The 14738-nt window shown below is 40.6% G+C and overlaps 1 protein-coding gene across 2 annotated transcripts in view; it reads right to left on the bottom strand.

Moving 5' to 3' along the window:
• The window catches only part of LOC121510061 (spermatid perinuclear RNA-binding protein-like), a 144487-nt gene that overhangs the window by 38612 nt on the left and 91137 nt on the right, over positions 1–14738 (bottom strand). For both annotated transcript variants that reach the window (XM_041787948.1, XM_041787949.1), the window contains exons 7-10: positions 10334–10429; positions 8773–8884; positions 6133–6230; positions 1641–1734 (exon numbers count right to left, since the gene is read on the bottom strand). In XM_041787948.1, coding sequence (XP_041643882.1) covers positions 1641–1734; positions 6133–6230; positions 8773–8884; positions 10334–10429 — 400 coding nt within the window. The remainder of the gene's footprint in view (positions 1–1640; positions 1735–6132; positions 6231–8772; positions 8885–10333; positions 10430–14738) is intronic.

Genomic DNA, 14738 nt, shown 5'->3' with positions numbered 1-14738 from the left:
ACCACCGTGTTGAGTACTTCTATTTGTTTCTCTGTCTCTGCTTCATGTGACTGTCTCCATTGGCTGGAGCTAAAACAGGTGCAAGCAGGTGTGTCCACACCACAAATGCCTGATTAAGACCTCCATGATGGAAACACGGGCATTTAAAAGAGTGACTAAACCCTCGGACCACTGCATTCAGAAGTAAACCCAGGCATATTCTATTTATCTAGACCAGTGAGACTCAACGTATGGCTCTTTATGTCTTAATTTGAAATATTATTCCCCCAGAAAACCTTTAAAAAAGGGTAACGTTTTTGCCTTTTTCACCATTTTTTTTTTTGCCACTTTTCACCCATTTAAGTTACCTTTTGCGATTAAATACCTCTTTTCTTCCCTTTCTTGCCTATTTTAGCCACTTCTTCTTGCCACTGTTATCCCATTTTTGCCCTTTTTCACCATTTTTTGCCCGTTTATTCTACCTATTTAACATTAAGTACCACACCTTTTCCTTCTTTTTTGCCCATTTTTGTCACTTCTTTTTGCAACTTTTCCCCCATTTTTTTGCCACTTTTATTCCATTTTTGCCCCTTTTCCTCCCAATTTCAGCCATTTAAGCGACCTTTTCCATTTAATACCCCTTTTTCTTCAGTTTTTTGCCCATTTTAGCCACTTCTTTTTGCCACTTGTTTCCAATTGTTGCCACTTTTTTTTGCCCTTTTTCACCATTTTTGCCACTTTTGCGCACTTAAGCTACATTTTTCCATTAAAACCACTTGTTTCTTCTATTTTGCCCGTTTTTACCACCAGTTTGCCACTTTTATCCCATTTTTGCCCTTTTTAATCGTTTTTTTTCCAATTTAAAGCTACCTTTTTAACATTAAGTACCACACCTTTTCCTACCTTTTTTTGCCCATTTTTGCCACTTCTTTTTGCAACTTTTTCCCCATTTTTTGCCACTTTTATCACATTTTTTCCCCTTTTCCTCCTCATTTTCTCCCATTTAAACACACTTTTGCCATTTAATACCACTTGTTCCCTATTTTTTGCCCAGTTTTGCCACTCTTGACTGCATTTTGCACATCTTAGTCACTCTTCTTACATTTTTTTTAACCAAAATTTTTCCCTTTTGGGCCATTTTTATGCCACCTCTAACTTGTTCTTTTGCCACTTCCACTGCCACTTCCACCCATTTTTGCTACTTTCTGACCCTTTTATCATTTTTTTCTCCCCATTTTGGCCCCTTTTCACCTTTTTTGGCTGCTTTCTGACCATCTTTGCCACCATTTACTTATTTATATTGCTACTTCAAGCTGTTTTTGCCACACTTCACCACTTAGATTGTGGCTCTTGCAAAGGTATTTTTCAACATTTGGCTCTTTGGTCGAGCAGGGTTGAGTATCACTGATCTAGACAAAATATTTAAACTGAAAGATGCCTGATGGCTGGGGATGACAACCATCATTTTGATGTTTCAATCTTCGCTGGCCTCACTGAGCCACCAATCATCCTGTTTCATCCTCTGTAAAAATGTTTAACTACAACGTGTTTAACAGAGGCTGCAGTAAAGTGGAGAACAGCAGAGATAAAAACTAAACAGACTCTTAAAAACAGAGCGATGTCCCACAGACTCAGATTAAAACAACCAGAGCTGAACACACCTTCTAACAGCCGAGCCGAGGGTTTGCTGGCGGGGAGAGGATCCATTTTCAGGACCTTGTAGAGCTGTCCGAAGGCGAGGAGGCGTAACGCGTGCTGAAACACACACATTAGACAGAATAAGGGCACGTCAGTGGACTGGTGGAGAAACAGAGCTCTGCTCTCAGAGGGAGTGCAGAGACGGTTATTCCCTGATCGATACGCTTTAATTGTAACTCACACATTTGTGTAAATTCTGCTGGGAGAAACTTCATGCATTATAGAGAGGAGAAATAAACTCTGAGAGGGAGGAGGGAAAGAAGAAGAAAGAGGAATACTGATGGAGGAGAGAGAGGAGGATGTCTGCATGTTTCTGAGCCTGAGGGGAGACTTTGTTGTTGCACGTGCTGCAGTAGGGCTGGGCCATACGGTCCAAAATCACATTCTGTATTTTAAAGTGGAACAGTGACAGGATATTTATATATCAGGATATTTTTTTTTTTGTTCAGGGACTTCCAGCATGGTGCTGTGATGGAAGCCACCTTTGCAATGAGATGGTTGGTGAAATTTCAACTGTAAGTCAACTGTCAGTGATATTATTAGAAAGGGGAAGAGTTTAGGAACAACAGCAGCTCAGCCATGAAGCAGAAGACAAGGTAAAATCACAGAGCGTGGTCAATGGCTGCTAAGGCTCATGGGTAAAAGTCTCCATATCTCTGCTGAAGAGTTCTGAACTTCCACTGGCATTCATGTAAACACTAAAATGGGGCTAGGAGTATACCAGGGGAGATGGGGCATGGGCCTGGAGGATGGCTATCTGGAGGCCAGAGCGGTACGGGACCATGTTTGACGCCAGACTGACCTGATTGATCATCTTGCACTTCTATTGTTGTTGCTGTGGTATCAAACAGGTTTCAATACTCTGATTTTTACAGTGCCTAAAAAAAATCACCCTCTTGGATGTGTAACCCTTTATTTATTTCATAAATCAATCACAGTCAATATAATTTGCCCTTTTTGACAATAAAAATCTCTTTAGTGTCAAAGTGAAAACAGACAATCTACAATGTAAAGTCAACTAAATAAAAATCTGTAATATAAAATAAGTGACAGCATAAATATTCATCCCCAGGTCCAGACAGTTGGTGCTAGTAGTCTCACAGTTAGTGAGATCAGGATCAGCTGAGGTCAGTGAATGTGTCTCAGTGATTGTAGAATAAAGACATCTGTGTCTGGAAGGTCCAGTCACTGGTTCATCACTGCTCCTGGCTACTATTACACCATGCAGACAAAAGAACACTTAGAGAAAAGGTTATTGAAAAGTCTAAGTCAGGGAATGGAGACAGAAACATTTCCAAGTCTCTGAAAATCCCCCAGAGTTCAGTTAAATCCATCAAGAAGAAATGAAGGAATATGTCACATGTGTAAATCTGCCTAGATCAGACCGCCCTCACAAACTGAGTGAGCGTGCAAGAAGGAGACTAGTGAAAGAGGACACCAAGACACCTATTACTACTCTGTAGGAGTTCCAAGCTTCAGCAGCTGAGATGGGAGAGACTCTGCAGACAACAACTGTTGGCCGGGTTCTTCACCAGTCAGAGCTTTATGGGAGAGTGGCAAAGAGAAAGACACTGTTGAAGAAAACTCAGATTCAATCTGGACTAGAGTTCACCAGAAGGACTGTAGGGGACTCCATGGTCAAGAGGAAGAAAGTTCTTTGGTCTGATGAGACCACAAACACACCATCCCCACTGTGGAGCATGGTGGTGGCAGCATCATGCTGTGGGGATGCTTCTCAGCAGCCGGCCTTGGAAGGCCTGAAGAGATAGAGAGTAAATTCATTTTCCAGTCAGACAATGAGCCCAAGCATACAGAGAAAGTGACACAGAAATGGTTTAAAAACAACAAGGGGAATGTTCTGGAGTGGCCGAGTCAAAGCTCAGACCTCAATCTGAGATAGGATAGAGGCTGGACTTGAAAAGTTCTGTTCACGCCTGATCCCTGATCAACCTGACGGAGCTTGAGCAGTTTATCAGAGAAGAATGGAGTAAAATTCCAGAGTCAAGATGTTTGATCTTGACTGAGACCTATCCACACAGACTCAGAGCTGAGACTGCAGACGAAGGAGTCTCTACTAGATGCTGACTAGAAGGAGGAATATTTATGCTGTCACTTATTTTACATCAAAGATCTTTATTTAACTGACTTTACTTTGTCAAAATTAGCTTTTACTTTGACATTACAATGGTTTTTTGCCAAAAAGCAAATTGACCATGATTAATTTATAGAGTCAACTAGATCAAAATTGCAATTTCAGCTGAAATTGTGTGGGTATGCAGAGAGCTGAACTGTGGAGGAACTGCTGAGCCAAAAACAACAAAAATAGCATAAAATGGCACAAAAGTAGCTGAAAATGGCATTCAATAGCTAAAAAGAATAAAAATAACTGAGAGTAGCCTAAAAATGCTGAAAATAGCCTAAAAATAGCTGAAAATGGATAAGAATAGCTGAGAGTAGCCTTAAAATAGCTGAAAATAGCATAAAAGTCGCTGAAAATAGCCTAAAAGTAGCTGAAAATGGCATTCAATAGCTTAAAAAGGATAAAATGGCTAAAAGTAGCATTAAATTGCTGAAAATAGCCTAAGAATAGCTGAAAACAGCTTAAGAGTAGCTGATAGTAGCCTTAAAATAGCTGAAAATAGCACAAAAATAGCTGAAAATAGCCTAAAAGTAGCTGAGAATAGCTGAAAGTAGCTAAAAAGGATAAAAATGCCTGAAAGTATCCTTAAAAAGCCAAAAATGGCATAAAAATAGCTGAAAATAGCCTATAAAAGTAGCTGAAAATGGCATAAACACAGCTATATTTTAAAAATTATAATAGAAATGAGAAAAGTTATAGCAGTCTGTGATGAAGAAACTGAATTTTTTTAAGTTCAAATCGTGTCGATATGACAAAGTATGAAGGAGGAGATAGCCGAGGCAGAAGAATAATGATAAACAAAATGGCCAAAGTGAATATCAATAGTGTGGATGCTCAGCATCCCCACTAATGAAAGGGTAAAACATCCAAAGGGGCCAATACTTTTAATAGGTGCTGCAAAAAATAAACATACATGCAGTGATAATTCCCATTCAGAGTAGATATTTCGAATTGTTAGCTTGTGGTTAAAAGAAGCCTAAAACTGTGGGTGTTTCTTTTACTCAGTGTTGATCCTGAAATCTGTTTAATCCAGATTCATTCATTCTGAGCTGCATTCACCAAAGCCCAGATGAAAACAAACTGTTTTAATATAAACGATTTAATGTCATCTCATTTGAAAGGGATTCATCTCTAAACTGTATGTTTCTGCAGCAGCAGTGGTATTTGGTCTAAAAGCTTCTAACGGCGGTTCGTGCTGTCGGTGAGGGTGTGAACAGAGAGAGGAGTTCCCACGCTCGTTAGGTGGCTCATTAATCCGCCGGTTTGTCAGGCTGATCTGAGGTCAGAGTCCGTGGTCGTCGGATATTTATAGATCTGACATTAGGGGGGGTTTCACCGAGGACTTGGCTTTAAATAACCATCTTCAATCAGACATACGAGGAGGGGGGACAGTACTCGAGAGATTTCCCAGAAGAAGCGCTGTGGGCGGCGTGGAGGTGCAGCCCTGCGGGACGAGTCGCTCGGCTGACGCTGACTTTCTCTTAATGATCACGCTCACTTAAATGAGCGTCTGCGGCTTTTTTACAGCAGGAAAACAGGAAGGAGAGTTTATGATGCGCTGAGGGGGGAATTTAAAGACAAATCCATAAAGGAGCTGCTCTAATGAAAGACTCGCTGTCATGAAAGCTACAGTAAAAGAAAAAAATCAGATATTTTTGTGGTTTAACGGCACGAAGTCACCTCCAGGGAGAGACGCCACTGCTAAAACCAAGAGCTCAGACTAAAATGATCCCTGAAAATACTTCAGACTTTAATTATCTCTTCTCTTATGTTTTCTTCTTCCTGACCTACCAAAATTAAAGAGGCCCTTACTTGTGTCTCCATCACCTCTGGGACACTTTAAACCGGGTCCACAGTGAGAGTCAGGGCGTGCTAATGGGGCTTTTAACGTCTGGACCCTGGGAGCAGGAGGGATAAAGAAAACAGGAAATGATCCTGTCCTCCTTAAAAACTGCTGTCAAAGAGCGGTGAGCAAAATAATAAACTTTAAACAGCTCCAATGGGAGACACATGAATGAAAAACAAAATACCTGTTAAAAATAACCATAATCCTGCTGTGAACAGGTGAGGATTATAAATCAGTCGAATATTATAGGACGATGGGATTCCTTTGATTTACTTGAGCCAGGTGTGCTCTTCAGAGAGATATTTCACACTGAGCTAGCTGAGATACACTTCAGATTTATGCATGCATTTAGACAAGGCCGCCCATGGAGGGGGGGTAAAGGGGGAGCTCTCTGGGGGCCCAGCCAACCTGGGGCCCCATGGAGTTGAGGAAAATCCCTGGTAGGCCGTCCCTGATGAGGATGACTGACCTGTGCGCTCTCTGTGACGGCGTCGGCCTGCTGGGCGCTGAGGTCGCTCAGGACGTCTGTGGGCTCTCTCTCACACGGGTCATGAACCCCCGGACCTCCTGCGGAGAAAAACCAGGTCAGTGTTTCCTCTCAGGGTCTGAGAAGCATCGGCGAGCTGAGCTCTGCTTCGTTTGAGCTTCCTGCTGCAGCAGCTGGAATGAACAAGGCTTCATCAATGATTCAGACTCATCCAGGGATCAAACTGTCAATTCAGCGCTGAGGGAAACCCTGAACCACATTTTAAATCCAATCACATCTTCACAAAGACCAGCATGCCGCTTGGCACGGATCAAACCAGGAGCTGAAGGTTTCTCAGATAAACAATCATGAAAACAGAAAGGAGGAGAAATAAACGTGCTTTTGTTTGTAGCTGAGAAGGAACATTTTTTATTTGTGTTGCTCTGCGAGGATAAATCATAAAGAAAACAAAAGCCTCAGAGAGTCGCTTCAATCTCTGAGACGCTCTCCATCGCTGACTTTTACTGGATGAAATATGAGTCACTGGACTTTAAACTACTGGTGTCATTGTGGATTCACCTGGACTCTTAAGGGGCCTGAAGGGGGTCTGGATCTGGACTCTGAATCATTGATGAACCGCACAGAGCTGAAAGACTGAGTTTCACTGGAACTGTCACTGTTGGCGTTACCATCTGCCTTTAATTCTGAGGGATCCAGAGCTAGAGCTTTTTACTCTTTTCTGACGGTGTGTCCAAACTCATTCAACAAAACAAGAGCATCTAGAACTACACTGATACGAAGCTAATAAAGCTAGCTTAACATGCTTGTCTAGTTTATCTGGATATCATCCTGTCTGAGGTCTAACAGTCAAAGTTTGCACATTTAAATCTCCAAATTGCTCTAGTAATCACGTTTAGCATCTCATTTCTGTGAAAAAACCTGTTTAGACATAAAGGACTGGAAGCTGTGCCCACATTTTACGCAACGTATCATGAGGCTAGGAATAAGGTGGTAAAAGTCTTAAATTCTGACATTAGAAACTCAATAATTTCAACTTTTAAAATCCTAAATTTCACATTGTGAAGGTGGAAAGTTACAAGAACCCAAACTAAAAACGGTGGGAGGAATTTCAACTTTACAATCTCAGTAACACAGTTTTGGTCCACATAAATTTAAGACTGTAAAAGTAAAAGGTTTTATTTTTTCCTCTTTCTCCTTATAAGGTTTTTAGAGTGGTCCTAATATGCAGTAGAAATAATGGATAGTTTAGATCTTTTTTCAGGAATGAGTGTCTGTAGGACTGTTATCTTGGAATTTTGTCAATGAAAACAATTAAAAATTGATGTTTTCTTTTTTCAAGTGGGTCCGGGGGGGCTCAGCTTTTCTTAGACATGAGTAGGGGGTCTAAAGGAAAAAGGCTGGGGACCAAAGGCTTAAATAATGGTTTACAAGTGTGTTTAAACTGATAACTCACCTGTTTTAAGCTCATGATGATTCATAGAAGCGGTCTGTGGCGGTGAACGAGGTCAGATAATCAGCTATAAACTCACCAACACTTCTGCTAAAGCTAGAATAAATCCAGAGTCTATCAACCTACAAAATAAGATTTCCTGGTCTGTCCGAAAAACACAAAATTTGACGGTCCATTCAGAATCAGCTCTATTGATAAAAACAGATAAGATAAATCTATGGGGTCATGCTAATATCAGCTGTATTAAAGCCCTGTTTTCAAAGAAACTAACAGATTTTTGTTTTATTGAGCTTTTTTAGCTCATAGGTTTTTGTTGGCAGCGTTTCTGTACAATGAGGTTTTCTATATCTGGATTTATGACTCAAACTAGAGGCTGATATTCTTAACCAGACAGTTTTAAGTTGAGTCAGCCTGGTTCTCAGAAGTCTGTAAAGCCTGTACCAGCAGTCTGTTCCTGCTCTCATCCACACTCTCCTCTCCATCGACTTTAAGCTACCTTTAAAGACAAGTCTGAGCGGCCCTGTAATAACTGCAGCACGCTCTCTCTTCCTTCTACAGATGTAAACCTAACCCCGGCCTCCAGGCTGTCAGCTCTGAGCTGTAACTTAAATCTTCCTGAGAGTCTAAAAGAGAAGGGAAAGACCCCCCGCTGCATCCTGCTACTCCACCTCCTCAAACCTCCAAACACTCCGAGTCAGAAGTTCACCTCCCATGATGAAACCTCTCCTCTGATTCATCGGACGCTTTAACAGAAATCTTTGAGGTCGGCGGTGATGGTTGGACTTAGAGTCCTGCTGTTTGGATTTCTCTGACAGTACAGACCTTTTTTATTTCAACAGTCTGTGACAGACTGAGCAGACTTATTCTAAAACTTTCTTAACTTTTTTTCTCTCTGTTTGTTTTATATCAATCAATCAAAGAAGATCAATATAATTGTAGACATTCAAACTTTTCAGTTTGATCCTGAATCTCTGCAGATGTCAGATCATCCATGTGAGTCTCTCAATTTAGAAAAGTTTTATTATTATAAAAGAGAAAGAATGAGTCAGATTTCATTTGAATGCATGGAAATCCTTTCTTATATAAATAGAATCAGGAGTGATATGAGTGGATTATAATCTGTCCTAGGACTGTGGTTTTTAACGGTTGGGGTAGAGGACTTTAGCACTGACCCGGCAGCAGAATCCCTGAGGCGATGCACTCGATGACTCTCCGTAGAGCCTCACCTGGACCCAGCGGACGGTTACAGGTGGCGATAGCTTTTTCACAGATCAGCTCCAGAGGCTGCAGAGGACGAGAGGGGGGGGGGGGGGGTGTTTATACCAGTGTTTCTCAACCTTGGGGTCAGGACCCCCTTTGGGGTCGGGAGACACTGAGAGGGGGTCTTCAAATGCCTTCAAAATCTAAGAATACTTTTAAGTTACACTGTTGCCACTTTACACAAATTTAGCCAAATTTTAACCCATTTTCATCCTTTTCCCATCAATTTTAACACATTTTTGGCAGTTAAAAATGTATTTTCCCCCATTTTAAACCCTTTCCACCACTTTTTTTCTGCCTGTTTTTGCTACTTCTAAACCAATTCTTGCGACCTAAGTCTAATGTTTCCTATTTAGACCCATTATTGCCACCTTTAACCCCATTTTACCAGTTTTTGCATCTAATTCTTCCCATTTTAACCAAATTTCCCTATCTAATATGCCCATTTTTGCTAGTTTAACCAATATCTGCCTTTTTTTTCTTTCTCAATTAACATTTTTTCACAGTTTCTATCAATTTTTCATCCCATTTCTCCAAATTGCCACCCATTTAAGCTCATTTGAAGCCTTTTCAGCCACTTTTTAACTCCCTTTTACCACTATTTATGCCAATTTTGGCCTTTTTTTTTAATTTTAATCTAATATTTGCCACTTCTAACCCATTCCCCACCTCTTCTACTTTTAAAATCCAATTTCAACTCCTTTCTCCACCATTTTTTACCATTATTAACCCATTTTTATGTATTTATTTTTTTTACAATAGGGATTTACATTTTAAGAAGGCTATGTAATACACAAATGATTAAAAAGATATTTGTTTCTTTAATAAGAGTAGTTATTCTAAAAGTTAAATATAAAGTATAAGTATCACGGCTTAACTTTACAGTGGACCATGATTTTGTTGACCTCCATGGGCCCCCAGTTTGGTCTGAGCCCCAGAAAGCTCGCTCATTGTCCCTCTTTATGGTTGGCCTTGTCTCCACATGACTATTCTAGAATGTGCATGGAGGTGTTCAAACACCTTCAGGCACAGCGGGGGGCCCTCATCTCTGGCACCTTTATTTTGGGGGTCGCGGGCTGAAAAGGCTGAGCACCCCGGTTTATACGTGAACATCCTTCTTAGGCATTCAGATCCCAAATATCTGCACTCCAGTATTAATCACATCATGCATTAACAAAACATCTTCAGAGATGATCAGCAATCAGACTTCTAACTTGCCAGCTTCTTATGATCAGTGATCATGCCGTGCATGATTCCCCTGATGTAGGGTAGCATGTATGAAGACTGTGCTATCAGATATGGTGGGAGGACTACCTCCAGGTATCTGAATGTTAATAAAAGATATAAACAGGGTCTAAAACACACCCTGCATGTGTACAGCAGATGATATAAAGCTTTAAATCTCTGAACCTAAAGTGAGATCGGGCTGTCCTGGTATGAAAACCCAGTTCTTATACTCCGTCTGTCACGTACCCATCCTTTGAGCGGCCTCCATCCCGGCAGTCTGTTGCACATGTCTCGGAGAATCCTCAGGACGACCACGCAGGATTTCAGATCTGTGACTCTGGCCTGAGGGGACACGCAGACAAAGAAGTGACAGCATGAGGAGGAGAATTTCAACACGACAGCTGTCTGACAGCCAGATTAAAAAACACAACAATATGTGATGATGACACTTTACAGACTCAGAGATATCAGATCTCTCTGAGGCTTTCAGGAGCCTGAAATGTTAACACACTGCTAATACGGCCGTCACAGAGAGAAATAGGATATTTAAGCCCATTATGTTCAGCTCAGGGTTATCTGATGGAGGGAAATCTATTAGGGTTAGCCGTTTGAGAGATCTACTATATATGAACGTCTGTGTACAGGGATTATTGTAATGGTTCAGTTATAGCAGTAATATTAGATGGCTTTAATACACTTCTGCACAGTTTAGAGGTGGTAGCTGATTAACAGCCTCCATGTGATGCCAGTCATTGATATTTGTGTCTGCTCACTGTGTCTCACTGGCAGAAAATCCATCACCAATCCATCCATCCATCACTGTGGGTGAAATGTATGTTACTGGTGTCACATAAATGATGACAAACAGGTGACTCTACCTCTGGAACTGAACCAAAAAACAAAAATAATATAAAATATAATATAATATAATAGAAAATTCTCCTCCAAACAAATGATGCAGAGCTTAAGTTTAAGCAGAAAGACGATTTCATTTCCTTTCATTCATTCTTCACCACTTTTTCATGTTCTTCCTGGTCTCCCTCCCGCTGTGTTCCTGCTCTAGTAATCACCTGGTCATGAATGTTTACTCACCTCACATCTCAGCCAATCCCATTCTGCCATCACCTCTCTTGACCAATCATACTGCTGCATTCATATTTAAAATCTGTTCTCCTACACAGTCAGCCTAGCATTTCAGTGTGACCACTGCAACCCTCCATAACCCTAGCCGCCTCCATTCCACCTCTATAGCAACAGATCCTCAGAAGTCCACTCCTCCACCCCAGCCACCTCCATTCCACCTCTATAGCAACAGATCCTCAGAAGTCCACTCCTCCACCCCAGCCACCTCCATTCCACCTCTTTAGCACCAGATCCTCAGAAGTCCACTCCTCCACCCCAGCCACCTCCATTCCACCCTTCTAGCACCAGATCCTAAGATGTCCACACCACCAACCCAGCTGCCTTTCCACCCCATTCTTCCAGCACCAGTCCAGACGCCATTAGAGGGGCGTATCCTATCCTGCTGTCAGCCTCAGCAAGACTACATTTATCAGGTTTATTTCTATTTTAAAAAACATACATCACTATGTAATAGAAAGGAAAAAATATTGCAACGACAGTTGTTCCAATATTGTTCAGCTCTATTGCTGATCCTACAAAATAAACGATAATTAGTACTGGACCAGTCAGCATAAGGGCTGGATGTGATAGGATCTCGTTCCTGGTTTGTGCCCTTCACAGAGCTGCTCTGAAGGTTTCCTCAAAGGTAAAGAGAGAATGAAAGAAGAAAAGCATCACTCTGAAATCACTGACACTTTCATTTGCACGGGATGACGATTAAAAACAATAAAGACGGACATTTTTCTTTATGGATGGTGGATGAGGAGAACGTGGCTAATTGTATCTGCAGTTATTAGAGATCAGTGAAGGACCGCGGGTCAGAAATGTCCGTCTGAGTGTGATGGATCCTCTCTGAAGAGCTTCACCTTCACTCTTCTCTCAGATATTACTTTACATTCAGCTCTCCTTCCCCGAGGGGGGACGCTCCCTGCTTCACCTGCCCTTCACTCCGTCTCTGCTGCCTCATGGAGGAGAGAAACTCAGGGCTCAAAGCTCATCTGAAACCTGAGGTGGAAAAGAATCTCTACATGACCTTCAATTACATCTCTGTCACGTTTCCTCTCTGCCAGCTGTAGATACATGTCTACTGGGTCTATCCTACCACTCTAAAAATCATCTATAATTCATCACGGTTCTGCAAACATTCATATCAATATTAGTAAAGCTAATTCTCCTTCTGTTTTATTGCATTAAGATACATCCTTTGCACAGGCTCATGATTCCTGCTACAATTTTTAGTGCGTTCAGTCTGTTTACAGACAAAAAAACCTGATGTAGAATGAACCAACAAATGAAACACTCCATACCATCAACAGCACCTTTCTTTACTGCAGGAGTGATCGCTATTTACTGACTCAGGACAAAAATGGAAGATTTAAGGCAGTGTTACTCAACCAAAGAGCCAAACTGTTGAAAAATACCTTTAAAGGGCCACAATCTAAGCGGTGAAAAGTGGCAAAAAAAGCTTGATGAAGCAATAGCAATAAGTAAAAGGGGGCAAAAATGGTCAAAAAGCAACAAAAATGGGTGAAAATGGGCAAAAATGGGGAGCAAAACATGGAAGAAGGGTCAGGGAGTAGCAAAAATGGGTGAGAAGTGACAAAAAATGAGTTATGGGTGGAAAAAAATAGTCCAAAAGCAGCAAAAAATGAGTGAAAAGTGACTAAAATGGGCAAAAAGCAGGCAAGAGTGGCAAAAATGAGCAAAACATAGGAAACAAGTGGTATGTAATGGCAAAAGGTAGCTTAAATGGGTGAAAAGTGATGAAAAAAGGCAAAAATGGGATAAAAGTGTCAAAAAAAGTTGCAAAAAAGTTGCAAAAAAGTAGGAAAAAAAGTAGTAGGCTATTCAATAGCAAAAAGTAGCTTAACTGGGTGACAAGTGATGAAAAAGGGCAAAAATCGGATAAAAGTGGCCAAAAAAAAAGTGGCAAAAACGAGCAAAAACGAGGAAACAAGTGGTACTTAATGGTAGGGCTGGGCAATTAATCAAAAATTAGATTAAACCACAATATGGCCTGGTGCAATTTACAAATCGCAAAAGGTGCAATATTTCTTTGACCTGAAATTTGTGTCAAAATACCTGTTTTACACTTTTTTTTGCAGCAGAGATGTTGTGCATGACATATCACGCAACCACTCAGGTGCCATTTTTTTTTAGAGTAATCTACAAAAAATCCTACCTTTTTCATTTTTGTACTTTTTTCTTATTAAATATAAAAATGACAAAAACCCTTCAATGCAATAATTCATATCCTATTTGCAATACGAGTCAATAACATCAGAATTAGACACTTTTAAAGATTTGCTCAACCCTTGTTAAGGAACAAAAGAAAGTTAAGGAATAATTGCTTATCAAACCGCAATTGCAATATTGGGGGAGAAAATCGCAATTAGATTATTTTCCAAAATTGTTCAGCCCTACTTAATGGCTAAAGGTAGCTTAAATAGGCGAAAAGTGGCAAAAAAAATTGTGAAAAAGGGTAAAAATTGTATAAAAATTGCCTAAAAGAAGTGGCTAAAATGGGCAAAAACGAGGAAGCAAGTGGTATTACATAACAAAAGGTAGCTTAAATGGATGAAAAGTGATGAAAAAGGGCAAAAATGGAATAAAAGTGGCAATGAATGGGTAAAAAGTTGCACAAAAGTGTCAAAAATTGGCAAAAAGTAGGAAAAAAGCGGTAGGCTATTAAATGGCAAAAGGTAGCTTAAATGGGTGAAAAGTGGCAAAAATTGTGAAAAGTGGCAAAAATTGGGGAAAAGGGCAAAAAAGTTTCCCTTTCTTAGGTTTTCAGTGGAAATAATATTTAAAAGAGCCACACATTGAGTATCACTGCTTTAAGGGTACTGGCTGCTGGTTTAGTGGTTTTGTCCATGAGTGCTCCAGAAGAAAAGCAGAGAGTGAGGGGAAAAATGTTGAAGATTGATGATGAATCTTTTAGTGCATCTATGCACAGTCAGAAAAAAATAGTTCATTTTCTTAGTCTGACTACAACTGGACTTTTAAATCCAACTAAACATGAAGTCTGGCTGACATAATGCTTATTTAAAATGTCTTAAAGCAAGACTAACATCCTGAGATAATGCTGTTGGAGAGCAGACCCACCGAGGTAGGCCTTCTGAGCATGCTCAAAGAGAAATAAATAATATAAGGCACACACATCCCTACATGGATGTTGGATCCATAAATGAATATAAACAAAGCGGTAATTAGGTCTTCACAGCAGGAAGCTGACATTCAAGCATTTATTAACAGTAAGTGACGTCTGGAGCCAACCTGCTGTAGGACCAATAACTCTGTGAGTCAGCCTGAAGATAAACATGGATGTGAACGTGACACCGCACCGCTGAGGTCCATCACTGTCTGAGTACAAATATGACAAAATCAAACTGTAGAAATAAAACAATCTCCTCAGAGGAGCAGAGCATATGTAACATGCTCTAAAGACGTGTGTCTATACACCCAGAGAACATAAACGTCGGTATTTTTACTTTAGATCAATGCCAGCCCACATATTAACAACATGTAC

The sequence above is a fragment of the Cheilinus undulatus genome, linkage group 5, assembly GCF_018320785.1.
Source record: "Cheilinus undulatus linkage group 5, ASM1832078v1, whole genome shotgun sequence".
Lineage (NCBI taxonomy): Eukaryota > Metazoa > Chordata > Actinopteri > Labriformes > Labridae > Cheilinus > Cheilinus undulatus.
Note: the sequence above shows the minus strand (reverse complement) of the source record. Positions and strands in the feature narration are given on the sequence as shown.